General features: G+C 38.0%; 1 protein-coding gene across 5 annotated transcripts in view; it reads left to right on the plus strand.

Annotated features, from left to right (window-relative positions):
* Positions 1-19,969, plus strand: part of gria3.L (glutamate receptor, ionotropic, AMPA 3 L homeolog) — a 193,139-nt gene that overhangs the window by 62,857 nt on the left and 110,313 nt on the right. For all 5 annotated transcript variants that reach the window (XR_005963153.1, XM_018228562.2, XM_018228561.2 and 2 more), the window contains 1 exon segment: positions 5,542-5,781. Coding sequence is in view for 4 of the 5 variants with exons in the window: in XM_018228562.2 (XP_018084051.1) it covers positions 5,542-5,781 (240 nt within the window). In the remaining variant the exon portion in view is untranslated.

The following is a 19,969-nucleotide window of genomic DNA, read 5'->3' on the forward strand; positions in this document are numbered from 1 at the left end:
TACTAAAAATAGCTTTTAAACATTAAACCCAAGAGAATTTGGGTGCCTCCAATAACGACTAATTATCTCTCATTTTGAATCAAGCATAAGGTGCAGTTTTAAATTTATTGGGGAAAAATGAAATCATTTTTAAAATGTTTAATTATGGATAAAATGGAGTTTATGGGAGACAGCCTTCCTGTAATTTGAAGCTTTCTGGATAACAGGTTTTCAGATAATGGATCTGATACCTGAATATCTTCACAGTGTCCCTTTCAATAATACCTGCACATTACAGTACAAAAACATTATAATACTATACCATACTGTTCAATTTAGGCTGGAAATATCTCCTAAAGGGTGTGGGTTAGTGGTTTTTAGCAGGGGCGATCCTGGCCCCTCCGCCGTCAGAGGCAGCTTGTTGTTGCTTCTGCCCCCCCTCCCCAGAGCGCTCACCTTTATGGTCCGGGAGGGGGTCCATGAGGGCGGCGAAGAAGGCCAGGAGCATAATTACGCTCTCTGCACTAGAAGAGACAAATTTCCGGTTTCAAAACCAGAAATTTGGTTCTTACAGTACCAGCAGTGGTATTTTTGCCACCCCTGGTACATAGTGGGGCGCTGCCGCCTTAGGCTAGTTGCACAACTCTCCTCGTTGGTGGAGCTCCCCTGGGTTTTAGGCAGAAGGGGTGTGATTGAGTGGAACTTGGTAGAGAAAAAATTCCTCATATTTTGCCTGTTTCTGAATTACATTAAATTAATAGGCACAATCCTTGACAATGGTTTACCATGAGCACGTCTCGGTAGTCCGTGGCACCGATGGCGGAGCCCACTACAGCACTGTGTCTGGTTGTTGGTCGCGAGATTTCGGCAACTCGCCCGAAGCTTGTATCAGAAAAGACAATTTACTCACGTACTGACCGCTGACCAAATCATATCAAGGGATGCCTTGTGTAGTCTCAGTGCGGCCTTATTACAGCATACAGTGCTTTACATGCAGTGGGTGTGTAGACAAATCCTACGCATTTCGTGCCTCTATACCAGACACTTCCTCAGGGTAAATGGTTCACCATGCCCTTACATTTTCCAGGAAAATTGTGTAGCCAAAGTCCCTGAAAACCTAGAAATGTGTCCCTGTTATGGACAGTTCAATGTATTTCCTTGTTCTCTGTACATGGCCCCAGTTTAATTAGTCCATGCTTCCTTTTCGGTTACATTTTAAGAGATAATACCACAATAAAGTGGCTGCAGGAATAGTTTGCCGGCTTGATAGATTGGAACATTTTAATTTTTGTAAAAGTTTTAGCTTTTGTGCTGTGAACACAGTCTTTAGAATCCACAATAATGAATGTAGGCACTTTTTTCAACCTGAAAAAAAAAAGGCACACATACAGATCCGGAATTACTGTCAAAGGGAATGAATAAAACTGAAAACAATACTAGGTATTTTCTCTCCATAGCTCCTTTTTCTATTTTGTTTTAGTAGTGCAAAATATGGAGTCATTTTGAAGGCAAATGCAAGCTATCAAGGGCAATTTGTCTACAATAATTTCTAAAAAACCAGCAAAGTACGTTAAACTGTAATTTCTTTCTTCATTTCTGAAAGGCAGCACACAAGCTTGAAATAGTGTTGATGTCAAGCTTAAAATCAAATTTACAGACTCACTTAGATCCCTTATAAATTTTTCTATTTTGATAACCCCAGAAGTCTCACAATTCACCTTATTTTCTGCTACTCTGATATTTGCCAGTAGAGCCTTGTAATTTTGCAGATTTATCTGCCCGTAAATTTTGCTGATTCAAAACAAATTCAATGGAAATCATTTGTAAAGAGAGCTTAAGCAGATAAAAATATACTGGAGCTCCCTTAGAGGAAAAGAAATAAAATATTTTTTTAGCTCTAATTTAGAGAGCTCTGCAGATAATTCAGCTGCCCGTAAGTAATTATGTAAAAATGTGCTGGCGAGCTACACAAATAATGTCATTTATATGCAAAAAGTTGTCACAGTGCTGTGTTTAAAAACCTTGGGAGTAGCCAGCATAAAGTATATATTGTCGTAGGGCTATATGTAAATATTTCCAGACATTTACTCATAAACAACATCTGTAAAAGTGCAGGAAAGCAAAGTAGATATCTTTACTACATATAATATACTATTTTCCTACTGGGGCACAAATTAGCATTAAGGTGAAAGAACTGACTTATAGGATAATAAAACAAAGACTGAGCATTTTCAGTTCCAGACCTGTTACCATGGTAAGATCTGTATATGTAAAAAAAAAAAAGAAAAAAGATCTTGTATATAAGCCCCATTGCTGTTATTGTGTTTTGATAGAGTTGCAATTCAAATGAACATTATAAAACGCAGAAATATATATATATATATATATATATATATATATATATATATATATATATATATATATATATATATATATATATATATATATATATAGACCAATACAAGAGTCCTCTGCACTTCACCCATTATCAATATATTTAAGACATAGACATTTTGTGCATACTGCTACTAACTTAACTATAGATATAGTTAAACAATTTAGCTTAAAGGAGAGCAACACCTATTCCAATTCTTATAATTCACCAATTCTTATTACACTAATGAATGGAAAACACCCTTTGCCTAGAAGGGTTTAAAAAACAAAAAACAATTCATGTAAACCTGGATCGAAGTATTACTGCCTCTACAGTATTTCATTTTTGGTATTCTTTTCTTTTCTTATTAGCCTCCAAGACCTTTAATAAAATGAAATCCCCTTTTCATTTCTATTTTGTCCATAGGGAAGCAGCAATACGACATTTGTTTAACCATTTTTGCTTCTCTTACTGCTTCGTACTGTAAGTTTCATTATGCAGGACCCCACTGATAAAAAATAGCAGCCGTTTACGAGAGAGCGTCTCCCACAGAGGAACTGGTCCTGCTGTAAGTGCTACAAGATGAGAAAATGAACTGAGCTATTTGTCAGAGTGGAATAGATAACAAGGTAAAAGACATGCAAAGCATTGGGGAGAACGAGGATTAAAGAGAATTTTATAAATAGTGAAGTCAAATTGGAGACAAATACATTTAAGAAACAACTCCAGAATACAAAAACGTGTTTTACACTTTCCCAAACAGCTTTGCAGCAAAAACACACATCACTGTTTTAACTTAAAGAAAGTCAGTTGGAAACTAAATAGCAAAAGTGATGTTTCGGTATTGTAGGCCCTTAGTTCAGACACTGACTGGGTTTTAGCGAAAGCTGTTGGGATAGTGTTGGGCAAAGCAAAGTTGGGCAAGAAAATACAAAAGATTGCAGCCCCTGCTGTCTCGAAAATTACTTTTAGAGTGTGTTACCTCTGCCTTCTTTACACCTCACATCGACAACACATGAAATATTCATGGGCACAGAATCATGTATTGAAAATATAGAAAGAACCCAAAGAGCATTGACTGTCACTGACTCGATTGCTGCTATAACACAACCAAACAGCAACAGAATGAGAAGCAAAATGTGAAAAAAAGCCAGCAAAAAACTACATATTGGGAGGTGGCCAATCAGAAGACCCAAAATGTGCCCTTTGGGTACCATGCCAACATTGTTGATGTCAATAATAACCTGATCAAGCCATAGCATGTTCAACAATATAGAAAGCAAATTATTTTTTGTACAGGTATGGGACCTGTTATGCAGAATGCTTGGGACCTGGGGTTTTATAGAAAATGGATCATTCCGTAATTTGGATCTTCATACCTTAAATCTACTTGAAAATCATGTATAAATATGTAGGCTGGTTTTGCTACCAATGAGGATTAATTATATCTTAGTTTGGATCAAGTACAAGGTACTGTTTTCTTAGTACAGAGAAAAGGGAAATACTTTTTAAAAATGTGCATTATTTTGATAAAATGGAGTCTATGTACCTGTATACAGAATACAAGAAAAGGCCTTTCTTCTTCTGGACTCTGTTAAACTATAGCTGAGACTTTGGAGCAGAGGAGTAATGCAAAGCTATACACATCTGTAAGAAAATTCATATTGGAAATATTCCAGCTAAGGGTGCCTTCATTATCGACTAATGCCTACATTTTCAAATAATACATTTTGTTTGTTCAGGCAAATTAAAAATGGTTTCATCTCTTGCCCTCTAGTTAACCACGTAAATTGCATTATGTTTTCTCAACTCTATATTGCCCATATGATTGGACTGTGTTAATAAGATTGCATTTTGCTTTTCTCTCTCCTTAATCGCTGGAACAAAATGTTTAACATTTATTGCTTTTGGGACAAAGCTTTGAGGAAACCGATCAGATAAGTCATAGACGAGAAAGTGCTTGCTTCAAATTGCTTTGGTAGCCTTCAACGACCTTGGGGCCAAACACAGAGACAAGGTTTAGCTGTTCAATTACTTCCCAAGCTGAAACCAGTTACTGCACGTGTGCATTTGGCGTGTGTGTACAATTTGTCCTTGCTTTTGTGGTGAAGATGTCAAGAATCCAACTTAATCCCTTTAATCTAAAAAGTAAATGTGTCTAGTGCACAAGGAAAAAAATGAGGGAAACTTATTAAAGACCCTATCAACAGGTCAGTCACGGCACAATTGATGGAACGTCAAAAGCTGCACACTATCCTTTTTTCTATTTTCTTTTTTTTTTTAAAGTATTGTCAGGCGATGTTCATCTTTCATTGTCCTTCCCATTGTCACTGAAAAATTAAAAACCGACTTAAAGTAGTTTGGAAGTGAATTGTTATTTATTTAGTAAAAATATTTGTTCTCTGGTTCTAGTAAACATTATTACATATAGCAGGGCCACAGCTACTTGCCTGTATAAAATAGCAACTAGAACAATATCCATACAAAGTAGCATTGTTGGAGGTGAGCCTAATGGAGGCCATCTAGTATAAAGTACATTCAACCAAGCCCTTTTGAAGACAGAAGCCTCCAATCCAGAACCCTCCACTCCAGGATCAGGGTTTTGGATTTGCAGACAAGTAACTATTAGGTGCTTCTTTAGAAAGTTTTCAGCAGTTTTGGTGGTCTTCTTTCAACATGTTTCAACGTGTTTGGACTAGACTCTGAACTCATCCAACTGTTAACCAAGGTGCTAAATAATCATACCAGTATGACCTAGCCCACCGTTTGGGTGGAAAATCAGGCAATCTTACCAAATAGGAGGGGACCTATACTTGTACGGCCAAATGTGGTCAAGGAAAGACATGAATGTGGAAACTGGAATGTAAAATGGGAGGATACACTGCATTTAAGAAGTTGTGACAGGTGCATGATACTATATGTTAATGGGATTGGTTGGTACAGACATTATGATCTATTTTGGGTTTAAATCAATATGTTCCAAAGTAGATCAGATATGGTACATTGTTTATATTATCATCATGCTCCATGTTTATGTTTTAACTTGCAGATCAGAGATGAATATAACAATAATATAAAAAAATACTTACAGGCAATTAATGTGATTCCATTATGCATAAGCATACTCGTAATTTGACTGCAATACTACGTATATTCTAATTAGCTGACTTGGTGTTTTTTGTCTATAGTTTGTTCACAGTTTTCCAGAGGAGTCTACGCCATCTTCGGATTCTACGACCAAATGTCTATGAACACTTTGACGTCTTTCTGTGGAGCCCTCCATACATCCTTTATCACCTCGAGCTTCCCAACAGATGCAGATGTCCAGTTTGTCATTCAGATGCGGCCACCACTTAAAGGAGCCATTCTTACCCTTCTTAATGAATATGACTGGCAAAAGTTTGTTTATCTCTATGACACAGAAAGGGGTGAGTACCAATACAAACATTAATGTGAAGATATGCAAGATATAAAGATATGTTAAGATATTAAATGGCATGTGCAATTTTTGCTACATTCATACAGCTCCACATGTAAAAGGGAGGCAATAGAAGGTCCATGGTTTTGTTTTTTTTACCCATTGTGTTATGACTGTTTCCTGTTTACTGTACTGTATATCTGAATCTTTCTTCCATCAAGCTGGTTGGTGAGGGGGAAGTATTAATGCCAGCAGACTTTCCCAAACAATCTGTACAGGTTGGTGGATATTGGGTGAATTGCCTGGTTTCTAAACTATGAAGGGAGGTGGGGTTAAAATGTAATTGGAATTCTAATTTATTTCTGTATAGCCGGGTCCCAAACTTTTTTTACCTGTTAGCAACTAAGTGCTGTAATTGGCTATTCATAGGCCTAGGGCGACATCTATTAAGGGACGGCATGCCGCCCAGCCACACGAGTGCTAGTGCTTTTAGAGAGAGCAACAGAGGCTATTCAGCCCAGGCTATTCAGGAGCCCCTATGTGGATTGACAGTCTACAGGAGGCTCTGTTTGGCAGCACGCCTGGTTTTTATGCAACTAAACTTGCCTTAAAGCCAGGAATTCAAACATAAGCACCTGCTTTGAGGCCACTGGGAGCAACATCCATGGAGTAGGTGAGCAACATGTTGTTCCTGAGCCACTGGTTGGGAACCTCTGGTGTATAGCAGTTAGCAACAATGCTAGATTAATCCTAGATTAATAACATAAAAGCAGTTACACTTGTTATAATTGATGATGTATTGTTCATAAAAAGAGATTGCCTTTGCTTTGATGCTGGTACTTAATGCTGCTTCTAAACACTGGGTCATTGCTTTTATCTCTTATTCCTGAGCGCTCACAATTCAGAGCAATAAAAACTCATGTAGTTTGCGCCTAATTTGCATATATGTTGTTATTTTTGGACACAGAAATCGAAGCAAAATTGGATTAAATGGCATCTGACAGTTTATTTTTATTGTGCAGGCGCCAGAAGTGCATATTCACCCACCCTGCCATGGTTATTTCATTCAATCCAATAATGACTCCAAACACATTTCACATACATGGAAACAGATAACCAATCTTAGCCTTGGGTCATACACTGTATCAGTGTTCAAAGTCGCTCATCTACTTACCCAGTCTGATTAGTTACAGGATTTTGCAGCTCCAGAGGTACCTTTGTAGAATATATGAGTGAACTTTTTCAGGCTTTTTTGTTATTACTTTAAAAGGTGTCATTTCACAGCTTCACAAATAGATGTCAACGCTTAGATTTTCCTAGTTCAATGTAATTCTACCCTCGCATTTATATGTTCATCTTTTCTAGTGTTTTTTTTTTTTGCAGGATACAATTTACATAAACAAAGTGCAGCAATCAAACCAGTGATATAGTATATTTTCTTCTCTTTTTAGAAAAAGAATGGAAGCATAATGAATGTTGTTATATTAAGTGTTTCCCAGTGAATCAACTGCAATTTAACTCAGTTTGTTTTTATTGAAAGTGCATGTTTTTTTTGCCACAACGTGAAAGAGCTGAATGCACCTTGACTAGACTAAGTGAGAAGGTAGAATGAAGTCCATCAGTGGTAATGATCTCTTGTTTGTAATGGAGGTACCTACAGAATATAAAATCATCTGTTCAGTAAAAAAAAAAGATGCGCTGGGTGATTTATGGTGATATTCTTAAGCAGTCATTAAATATAGCTGTAGCAATAATTAAAGTTCTGCTAGGAAAAATGTTTCTCCTTATGCAGGGCTAGATTTAAAGAAAAGAATCATTCATTTGTTGCGATGGATTTACTAGATTAGATCAACCCTGGTTTTGCAAAATGCACCCCCCCAAGCTAACTCCCAAGCATAGACCTGATAACTAAACATATCCATATCCATATAGAACCAATAAATGGAAATAAGATGGCCCTAAATAAAAACCAGACAAAGAACTTGCTTGCAAGTTACCCTTATGTATTTCTTAGTCCCCAAAATCAGTTTCAGTCTTTGATTCTCTAATTTTCTCTGTGCCCTCTTTCACATAATAAATATGGCTTCTGATGAAAGAATGAAAGGTTAAAAGTTTTCCAAAGGTGCTATGCTTTTAATGTTTTTAATATCCTTGCAGACTTTGGTTTTGGAGCTCATTAAATCACAGCATACAGTTATGTGTTTCTTTAGTAAGTGGCCTTTCAGGACAGGCACAGGCAATACAGAATTTTTCATACTGTAAATGAAATGTACCTTCTCAAATAATTTATGGAACGATTATTGCACGTCCAGTCTGTAGGTCAGTGATCCCCAACCAGTAGCTCGCGAGCAACATGTTGCTCTCCAACCCCTTGGATGTTGCTCCTCAAAGCAGAAGCTTATTTTTGAATTCCAGGCATGGAAGCAAGTTTTAATTGCATAAAAACAAAGTATAGTACCAAGTAGAGCCTCTTATAGGCTGCCAGTCCACATAGGGGCAACCAAAGAGACAATCACAGCTCTTATTTGGCACCCCAAGGGACTATTTTATGCTTGTGTTGCTCTCCAACTCTTTTTACATTTGAATGTGGCTCACGGGTAAAAAAAGGTTGGGGACCCCTGCTGTAGGTTATCCACATTTAGATGATACCATGGCAATAGTGTTGAATCATGTCTCTGCAAAGTGACTGAAACAAATTACAGTGGAAAAATGCATAATAACCAATTGGATAATCATAGACCCCCCCCCTAAATGTGACACACCTTAATCGTCTCTGATGCAGCCAATCCTTTTCCAGAGTCACACAATCAATTAAATGGAAGCCACCTATGTGTAGTCAAGGGGTTGCAAGTGTAGTATACATTAAATACACTTATACTTTTTATAGGCTCTATTTAAATGTTTGAGTCTAATTAAACTGGAGATCAAGGGTCGTCACCAGAAACCCACTTGTTCTTCTGGAGGATAAATAGGACTTTTATTGGCTTCAATCTGTATATATATATATATATATATATATATATATATATATATATATATATATATATATATATATATATATATATATATATATGTGTGTGTGTACTTTAGCTGCTGACTTCGGAAGGGAGGGCAGGAGCACAGAGGGAGGTATCTTCTGTCCATTCGTTTCCCTTATTGGTCACACCGCTTGAGCTGCTCAGGGATCGGGTAACTGAGGTTTGAACTTCTCCTCAAGCTCATCCAATCACCATTCATCTTAAAAATGGACTTAAAATTCTGTTGCCAATAAGGGAAGAAAATGCTGTCACTAGAAGAAGATGTAGCCACCTGTGCTCCCCTCCACCTTTCTGAAGTTGGCAGCTCACTGACAGAAGATAGGCCCTGCTAATAAAGTAAGTGCAACATGGCAGGACCCCACTAAAGGTAACCCGGTGTGGTCCCTGTTATTATATGGAGGGGACAATGGCCGACAATTTTTATTTTAACCTCAATTTTTTTACATAGATATTTAAAGGAGGCCCTAGCCACCATTTTTTTTTACCATGTGGGGTCCTAGCCACCAATATTTTTTAATGGGGGGGCCCTGACCACAAATGTTTTTTTATGAGGGGCCCTGACCATAAATATTACTTTTATGGGGGCCCTGACCACCAATGTTTTTTTATTTTTACTGTGGGGTGGGAGGGCAGACCTGTGGGGTGGGGGAGCTGACCTGTGGGTGGGAGGGTTGACCTGTCGGGTGGGGCTTGCGGTGGGGTGGGTGCAGCCCATGGGGCCCAGACAATTTTGTCGTATGGGGCCCTGTGATTTTTGATGGTGGCCCTGGCCAAGATACACCACTTTTCATTAGCAAGTAACTGCTAAAAAAGATATCCATGCCGTTATCCTATCCTACTTAAGCTATAACCACGAACTAGTCTCCTAGGTTCCCTGACTGTTATAACCTACTACTGACTAGTCTCCCGGATTCCCACCTCTCTCACCTGCAAACACTTTTAAATTCTCCTGTTAGAATTGACCTGCTCATCCACTGGTGAAGTCTTTATCGTGGCTGCATTAAGCAAATTATAGCATACAATAACCCCCTGCTAAAGCATTTCACTCCTCTACTTCTCAATACATTTCTTCATTTGTCTCCCTGTACTGTATATTTCTGGTCATCTCCTCTGTCCCTTTTAAGCCACCATCTTTACACACCATCCGCACCCACTTAAACCTCTCTCTTCTCATCTTGAACCTTTCTTTCTTGCTGTTCCTTATCTATTCTATCAATTTGGAGCACTAAAACAATATCTAGTACAGTGTTAGCAGCCAAGGTCAGTGCCCAAATCTTTGTACCCTTCTATACTATAAAAATATACAGTACTACATAAACTATAGTAGCGATATATATAATAAGGTTATACATACACATACAGTATTGGTATACAGGTATTAACAATTAATATATATATATATATATATATATATATATATATATATATATATATATATATTGTTTTTTGAAGGATTAATTTTAATAGGTCACTTATTGAATAAGGTGAGATTCTGGCAACTTTGAACACGGGGGTTTAAGTAATTTATCCCAATTGAATTAATTTAACAGTGTGAAATGTCTCATTTGTCTCTTCAAAAGTTGTTGTTCCGCTTGTGGGTAGCTGTAATTCTCTATCAGGAATTTTACAAGATCTTAGCACTGGGTTTACCCTTGATTTCTGTCACTTCCATTAAGAGATTAAGTAGCTTTAAAGATGATTAATAATTATCCATCCTCCATTTTTACAGTCCGTGCCCAAATGGACAATTCTTCCTCTGAGATTGTGATCCAGGATATAATATTGACCTCAGGTTTTGAAGGCAACATAGTTATGGCCTAGACATTTTAAACAGGTCCTGACATGACATTTCAGTAAAAGCCTGCCATTTCCTGATAATAATAATATAACTTGCCTGGTTGCTAGTAGGATCTGCTTCCTAGCAGGGCGAAATGATGTCACAATATAAAAACAATAAAAAAAGAATAAAATAATGTAATTCTGCTGTTTGGTAATAAAGCATTTATCAAGAAATAGACAATATGCGACATATACAAGTTTTATAGATATATTTAACCAATATGTGAAACTATTGAAGGTATAGATCTCAAAATCCTCCTGTGGAATAATCTAAGTCACAATTTAAAGGGATACTGTCATGGGAAAAAAAATTCAAAATGAATCGGTTAATAGTGCTGATCCAGCAGAATTCTGCACTGAAATCCCTTTCTCAAAAGAGCAAACAGATTTTTTTATATTCAATTTTGAAATCTGACAGCTGCCCCAAGTCATGTGACTTGTGCTCTGATAAACTTCAATCACTCTTTACTGCTGTACTGCAAGTTAGAGTGATATCACCCCCTCCCTTTTTCCCCCCAGCAGCCAAACAAAAGAACAATGGGAAGGTAACCAGATAGCAGCTCCGTAACACAAGATAACAGCTGCCTGGTAGATCTAAGAACAACACAATAGTAAAAACCCATGTCTCACTGAGACACATTCAGTTACATTGAGAAGGAAAAACAGCAGCCTGCCAGAAAGCATTTCTCTCCTAAGGGCTAGTCCACACGGGGAGATAGGCACGCGTTTGCGGTCGCGGCGACAAAGCGCCGCGCCAGTCGCCGCGACCGGCACGGGCGACAGTTTTGTATGGGCGCCTATGTAAAAACGCCTGTGCTAACCACACGAGGCGATGCGACTGTTGAAAAGCGCATCGCCTCGTGTGGTTAGCACAGGCGTTTTTACATAGGCGCCCATACAAAACTGTCGCCTGCGCCGGTCGCGGCGACTGGCGCGGCGCTTTGTCGCCGCGACCGCAAACGCGTGCCTATCTCCCCGTGTGGAATACCCCTAAAGTGTAGGCACAAGTCACATGACTGGGGGCAGCTGGGAAATTGACAAAATGTCTAGCCCCATGCCAGATTTTAAAATTGAATATAAAAAAATATGTTGGATTTCAGTGCAGAATTCTGCTGGAGCAGCACTATTAACGGATTCATTTTGAGAAAAAATGTTATTCCCATGGCAGTATCCCTTTAAGTTTGGTGCTAAAATATACATAGCTTTTCATTGTTTTGTTTTGCATTAAGTCTGCAGTTGTTCCATAGAACTGTCAGCTGGTATGTACTATGCCTGTTATCTCATTGATCTATATTTCATAACCATTGACGTCTTTTGGTTGCTTCTGGGAGTTGCAATTGTATTTTTGCCTGATCATTCAAATAAAGTACTGACAGAAGCTTGATATTGAAAGCTAGGGTGCTTCAGCAGCAGCTAGGATGATGAAAGTTTTGCATGATCAATATAGTACAAACTGTATTCCTGTCTAAGTAAAATGGTCCTATCGCTTAGGATTTCAGAATTTGCATTCTTCCAGGATCAATACTATGTTGCTACCATTCATAGATTTCAAAGGAGGTCAGAAGATGCCAGCCTAGAATGTTTGATCACACACGTCTAGTTGTAGCATGATGCAGACAAAATGAGATTTTGAGACTTGGATCTGGCACCTGGAACTTTACTGACCAATAGAAATTAATGTATGTAAACATTAATGTACCATGCCAATGTACCAGTCAAAGCCAATGTACCAGTCAAAGCATTCACATTTCACAACAACTAGACAACAGTATTTGGAATGCCATAGTACATACGTGATTATTTACTTCATCTCACTCTCTAATAAATGGCTGCAATGCTTCAACTTAACTAGAGCCTGGTTTTTATGAGCAGGAGTTTTAAAAAAAAAATAGCCTCAAGCCATGTCTGTTCATAAACCTCCAGATTATTTATATCAGACAAAAAATGGGAAGATTTAGGTTGGAGAATTGAAGAATTCTAGCATCCATATGCCATCCACAAACGTCTGGGCACATGGCCAAGGGAGAGCTGTACCAAAGCCATAAAGATTCAACAAAACTGTAATACACCTAAAATAATGTGCAGAGCTATTAACGCATGGCTGCATTTGTAATGTTCTGAAGCTTAATTGTTCTTCCGTGGTATTGAATATATAAAGCTTTTGGTTTATTGTTTTACACTATATTCAACGTTACGCTCAATCTGACTTGCATTTTAAAAAAGTTCAGCACAGTACAGCATTATCACTGCAGATGAATGAAACCTTCATCATCATAGAAGTAAAACCAGACTTTTTTACTGAACTGCCTTTAAAATCTTGTAATTATTATTTCTTCAGGGACCTAGGCAAGTTGCAGGCTGAAGTTAAGGTCAAAAAGATAATGCTCAGAGATCAAATATCCACCAGTGAGTAAGGGAACATCCAGGAACATGGTTATGTGACCAAAGTGACCCAGGACATGTATGTTTGTGTAATGGGAGCACCAATGCATTCAGACAGAAGCACAATGAGAGATAGAGAGCTTGGAAACCAGGGCAGGACATGCAGTGGTCCATTACCTCCTTTAAAATGAGCTGCTGTCCTTACTGGAATCTAAATAGGCGTTCTGTTTTTCTTTACTCATGGAGGGATAAGTTGCAATATAAAGAAAACATGATTTAGTCCCACTTTCTATTGTAGTTCATTTCCATCTGTATAATGTCCCTTCCTTAAGCCCTCCTGATGGTTCAAGTAGATCTTGGCTCTATAGTCAAGTGATATATGATACTACTACTAAATTACAAACACAGCAAGTAAAAATTATGTTTTTTAATTATAAACACCAAAGTAAACCATGCTAATTTAATTTGGTGAATGTCAGACTAGCCAATTGCAGCAGTCATTTCAATCTCAGTAGGGTATTACAGGGTTAAGGATGTACCGGGGCATTGTGAAAAGCAATAGACGAGCTGAGATTGTAGAAAGGCCACTTTATTGAACATTAGTCATACTTGACTTAAAATCTAATATCCAGTTTTGGAGTCTATACAGATACACATAAATCATACAAAGGCCTTTCAGAGGAAAGCTATGAAATATGGAGTGTGTACAACAAATCAGCAGGAAAAGCTAAAAAAGATTTATCGGATATGTTTGGGTGGAAAGAAGTAAAAGAAATTCTTGTTTAAATCTGGGTAGGAATTGGTAAAGTTTTAGAGAACTTTGTAGCAGGAAATTAAATTTAGCAGAACCATTTAGGTTTTGTTGGAGGTGAAATATATATTTCTAATGCATTGTCATTATTTATTTGTGCTATGAAGATTTAACATAACCTCTGCCTGCTTACCCTAGTCATTGCCTATTCACCAATAAACATTCATATAAGATAACCAAATAAGCTAACTGTGCATTGGCTTCTTAAAAGAGTCATAAAAAACTGTTCCACCACTCTCCCTTGAGCTATGATGCCTACTACCAAAAATGGAATTACGTATCCAAGAACATTCATCTTTGTGAATTCTGCTGACCAAAAAAAATGAGGCTTCACCAATGAGAATATTGTAAACAATATGGCTTTGTGGTATTGCTCTGTTTTCGTGAAAAAGCTTCTATTTCCAGTTGCAGGAAGAACATGAAGACTGATTTACACAGAACAGGTGCCGTTCTAATTGGGGAATTCAAGCTGAATTTGCATTTTCATAGGCAATTGTACACACCCTTGGGGCCCATTTATTAAACCTCAAATTTATATGGTTATGCTTTTTAAGGGGAAAACTTGATTTTTTTCTTGAAAAATAAACCTTGAATTTTTAGAGCTTTATTATACCCCTAAAAATCCAAATACGCAAAATACGCCATCTCAAACCTGTCAAGGTCATGTAGAAGTCAATGGCAGATGTCCCTGAAGTTATTTCTTGACATTGTGATCTGTGCTTGATACTCCAAAAATAATAAATGAGTTGAAGGAAGGGAGTTTGGTTGACTCTAATTACAGTTTTAGTAATTCAGCCCCTTGAAGTCACTGGACTACAGCTCCCAGAATGATAAAACCATTGATACAATGTAGGTAATTTGTAGTTCAGAAAGATTTCAGCAAAATTTAGTTGAGCTCAGTGTTTACAACTCCTTAAGAAGCTACAGCCCTGTTCTTGCGGTTTGGCTCATTGTTCTAATGTGTAGAGTACATAAATACATGGAGAGTAAACCGTTGTTGAAGTGCATTTGTTGTGAAATGATATGAATTGGTTGCATGTGTAACAGTGCTTAAATTGCACCTATCCTAAAAATGTATTCCCCACCAGAAGTGTCACACCCATGTGTCTAATGAGAGAGCCAGGATATCATTATGTCCATGTGTCTGACCAAATATGCTCGTCCCTGGGTACAGGGGCATATTGCTATCAGAGTGTAGCCTTTATTAGCTTTCACTTCTGGAGGGGGAAGCAGTTTTGCTTTAGTAAGTGCCATTTAACCAATTAAAAGGTTTTCTGTTAAGTAGCGTTGCCACCTATCCAGAAATCCTCCAAGTTGCATCTGAAGGGTGCACTAACACTAGACACCATCATAATGCTGCCGAAATGACATTGTGCATTCCTCTGATGTCATTGACCCGCCCCCTTTGCCTGGGTTTATAGGCCAGCAAAGCACAATCATACTGGTAAGCAGTACCTGGGTCCGAATGTCGCATTTTGCACTGTATTTGCCAATTTTCAATGAAAATGTTGGTGTGTGAAAATATAAATGTTTGACACTGAGCTAGAGCTTGTGCTGAGCAGAAACCTTACAGTAGCAACAATTTTTGTTTCTGGTTAAACGTCAAAGGAAATGAAATGTCTACCTTTAATATTCCCAGGGGTGCAGAGTTTGACCATTGCTCAAGCACCCGGACTCAAATATTTCCATGCTATGGCTTCCAGGATGCTCGAGATCTTATTGGTATATGAAGCTGTTAAGCAAACTCAATGGGGATAAAAAGTGCAAATCCAACAAATTCTAGCCAATTTATGATTCCAATAATTTCATAATTTACCACTTCTGTGGTACCGAGGGCCAGCGTTTTCCTGGTCTACGTGGTGGAGGGCCGATAATGGAAGTCAGCATTGACCACTCACTGTTTTTAAAAAAACCATGTTAACACAAGAACTTTTAAGACCATATCCAAAGGTAGTAGCAAGCCAAAAAAAAACCAAATGGATACCCCTAAATCCATATGCCTCATCCTCCCCTGTGGAGCAACCCCCAGCACCTTGGGGACACCCTAACAAGCATTTCCAAATGCTAACAAACCCCAACGAGGAGCAGGGAGCATAGGGCAGTCTGGATCTGAAGTGTGAACAATACAGGGCTGTATGGGTGTGAACAATAGAGGTGTTACAGGTGTGAACAATATAGGGGGCATTAAAGGAGTGAACAATGCAGGATCTTACTGTCTGAATTTTAGGTGTAAACAATGCAGTTGATCTCAGTACTGATACCTTTTAAATATAAACAAGGTAAGCAGTCACAGAAGGCAGACTTTCATGTGGGGTTCACCAAGGGGGGCCCAGCCCATGGGCTGCCAGTTGGAAAGCCCTGATTTACATAAATAAAATCCATTCTCCTAGAACATCCTTCTACACTTCATTCTTAAACAGATGTTGTTTTGTTACCAGGTTTACCAACGCAACAGTAAATGATAGCTGCTGGTTTGATACATTATCTATGTATGATTTGACGACATAATGATATAGTGACACTTAAATATACAGTAGTCTAATTAAGACAGACGTGAACATAATAAAGCTTGTTCACTAAAGGGAAGCAAGATGCAAAAAAATTGAAAAAATCATGTTTTGTGGCTACAATGCATATTGTTCTCCTGTATTTGTGCCACAGCTGTAGGGTGCAAGGGTTTGGGCCTGATACTGAATAGAGCATGCATGGGCAGCTCTTGGGGTGTCTACACGCACACACACCTTACTAATTCATAATTTCTCGGAATCTAAAATGAGCCTTTACTTGTGTTGTACAATAGCATGTGGCTAAGCATTTTTAGTATTCGTATACATAATAGTATTCTATAAAAGAAAAAGGTATGTCTATCAATATACAATTGGCCTAAAACTGGGATGAAGTGAATGCTGTGTGTTTGGAATAATAAAACATTCAAGAGGTAGGAAACACTCCAGATATGGTCTGTCTCAAGAGCTTGAATCATTTATGGGTAGATGCTGGGCTATTTTTCCAAGCAACAAAGACTGAGATGTATAGAAATATTTTGGTGCCAAAGCATAACATCTAGTAAATTAAACGTAAATTATTTAATTCATTGGGTGGTGCAGTCATTGAAGGTGTTTGGTTTTATCTTTGTGCAGTGAACAGAGAATGTAAAAATAGGGATAATATGAACCAGGCTCCAAAACGTCAGCCATCGTTAGTCTACGGGTTTTTTTAGTGGCGCTGTTTTGATGGTTGGTGGGTTACAAGTTTTGAGGATAAAAACTAACAATCAGTTTCGTATTCATTCTGTATTGGTACAAATTAGTTTACTAACAGAAGCTTTAGGAGTTTTCCTTGTAACATTCTGTTTATGTTTGCTTCTCAGCAGCCGTTGGCAGGCAGCCGTTGTCCTTCCTGATAGCTGGAAACATGCCATTCTCTTTCACACACGTCAACATAAACATTTATTGTAGTCACACAACCAACTTATGCCTACACATATGTAACATTCATTTTGTCCTATCCATAGTCAATATAAGAATGTTCCATGCTCTTGAATGATAAAGATGCCAATATCTTGAGGAAGTGTTCTCTTGTCCTCTTGTACAGCCTGTTGACTAAAAAGGCTTTGTATGTTGGGTTCTGCCTTGTAGAATAATATTAGGGCCCACAAGACATAACATCCAACACTTCAGTATCATTGTCCTAGAGTAAATATTTGAGAAATATACAGATATGAAAAAATATATTATATATTTGTTGGGGTGAGGAGGGTTTGGGCCAAAGAAAATGTTTTACGTAGATTCCAGGGAATGTAAAACAAGCCCTGTGTGTGTTGATGTATTAAAACTTCACAGGTGCATATTAAAATGTAGCAGTCAAAACAGTCTTATGAGACCTTTTAAGCCATAAGGAAGTAGCTTATGAATAATTGTGTTGGTATGAATATGTGATGTGGAATTCATAGTGCCTTGGATGTGCCACATATACTATAGCTTGCAAATAGAACCTTTCAGCAAACTCCCGATTTGGGCTTAGTATTCCATTCTACGGGAGAAAAGTATGTTGCATTATTCCTATTAGGAATGATCTGTGTCTTTGTACTGCAGGGAAAAATCCTTTTTTTTCCCTGCAATTCTACATTATGAAAGCACTTTAGGTTTGTTGAGTTCTAAAGCTTGAATCAGAGACATTTGCATTTGAAAGACTTCTTCGCCTCTTTCTGCAATCTGCCATGTTGTCATAATGAATGCTAAGAACATGCAGGGAACAAAGATACTTTTATTAACAAAATATCTATTTGGGTCAATGCACGCATGTTTTCTGCTTCTGTATGCTTACATATAAACATATCAATGTTTAGCAGAGCTTAGGAGCCTGCACTACACACCGACATAAAGACTGCAATGCCTCTGTACACCCTGCTTTGAAAGATGCGTTTGTGAGGGAGGATGTCATGGAGACAAGGAATGTAGGAACATTAAAAGAAGAATGTAACCATAGCTATCATGATAAATGCATTATAACCGTGAATGCAAAGCATTTATTTTATGAAGCTGAGGGGTTTTCACCTGTGATGCATCGGTGCGTGAACCAGAAAATCCTACAAAAATTCTTTCGATTTTGTGACTGGAAGGAGGTAGAAATAAATATAACAACTTTCTGTGTGTAGCTGAAAAAAAGGGATAACTATTAATGATTTAAGCAATGCTTTCATATATAATGTCTCAAACAATATTAAAAGTGGGGGCAGCCAATTGTATTATGGAATAGTATACTACAGAAAACTACAGAAAACTCAATAAACATGATACATAGGGCATTTGCAAATAGGGTGTGTTGATTGCTGTGCCCAATATATGCCATGGATCTAATGATGATATGGAAAGCATTGCAAATTTCCCCTGCACCTCATATTGCTGTCCAATACAAGAATGTTTATTTTTATAGCCTATTTGTTGATGTAGAGCAGGGTTCCCCACCTTTTTTACCCATGAGCCAGGCCTGGACTGGCAATCTGTGAGTTCTGGAAAATGCTAAAGGGGCTGCTGTAAGATGCCATAGACAGTCACTTTTTATTGGGCAGGCGAGGGACTGGTTGTGCCTCTGTGTACTTGAAATGCCAGGGCTAGTGATGGGCGAATTTACTTGCCAGGCGCGAATTTGCAGCGAATTCCTGCGATTCGCAGCCGGTGAATAAATTTGCGAAACCGCAGTGAAAATTCGCCAGCGTCAAAAAACGGATGCCAGCATCAAAAACAAGATACCAGCGCTGTTTGACAAATTTTTCGCCATTTCATGAATTTCGTGGGAATTTTGCGAATTTTGGATGTGAAACATGAAAAAAGTCACTGGGGATGCCAAACAAGGGCTGTGATTGGCCATTTAGTAGCCGCTATGTGGACTGGCAGCCAGCAGGAGGCTCTGTTTGGCAGTACATTTGGTTTTTATACAACCAAAACTTGCCTCCAAGTCTGAAATTCAAAAATAATTACCTGCTTTGAAGCCACTGGCAACAACATCCAAGGGGTTGGTGAACAAGTTGCTCACTAGCCACTGGTTTGGCAATACTGATGTACAGCTACTCCCAACAGTTCCCACTGATATCAATGGGTGTCTCTTATAATGCATATTATAATTTATTCTTATAGAAGGTCCTGAGTTACTGACAACAAATCATTATCAGAATACAGAATATGGAGATATGTAGTTTGTTTTGTATACGATTTTCCTTTTTTACTTTATGAATAACTGCTTGTAAGTTTGAGCAGAATATCTCTCTCTGGTGAAATCATTTCATGGATTGATTGAGGATGAAATCAATATACACTTTTTTTTCCGGAGATTAATCACTGGTACATGACCCCCAATGCAACAAGGGTGATCGTCTTCTTCATAGGAAGCATAGATTTTATGTCATCCTTTTCAACTACCCATAATGTAAATATGGCAGTTACAAAACAATGGATTGTGCAAGTTTTGTAAAAAATAGAAAAAAACACGAGTGTTACTTATTGTGCACAATACAAAAAAATATGTACAGTTTGGTGATGGGATTTTATGACTTCAAGCTGATTTTTTCCCACTACAGTTTACACACCAATACATCAGGATGTATAAACCTGCTGGCATTACCAATATAT

This window comes from Xenopus laevis, chromosome 8L, assembly GCF_017654675.1.
Source record: "Xenopus laevis strain J_2021 chromosome 8L, Xenopus_laevis_v10.1, whole genome shotgun sequence".
Lineage (NCBI taxonomy): Eukaryota > Metazoa > Chordata > Amphibia > Anura > Pipidae > Xenopus > Xenopus laevis.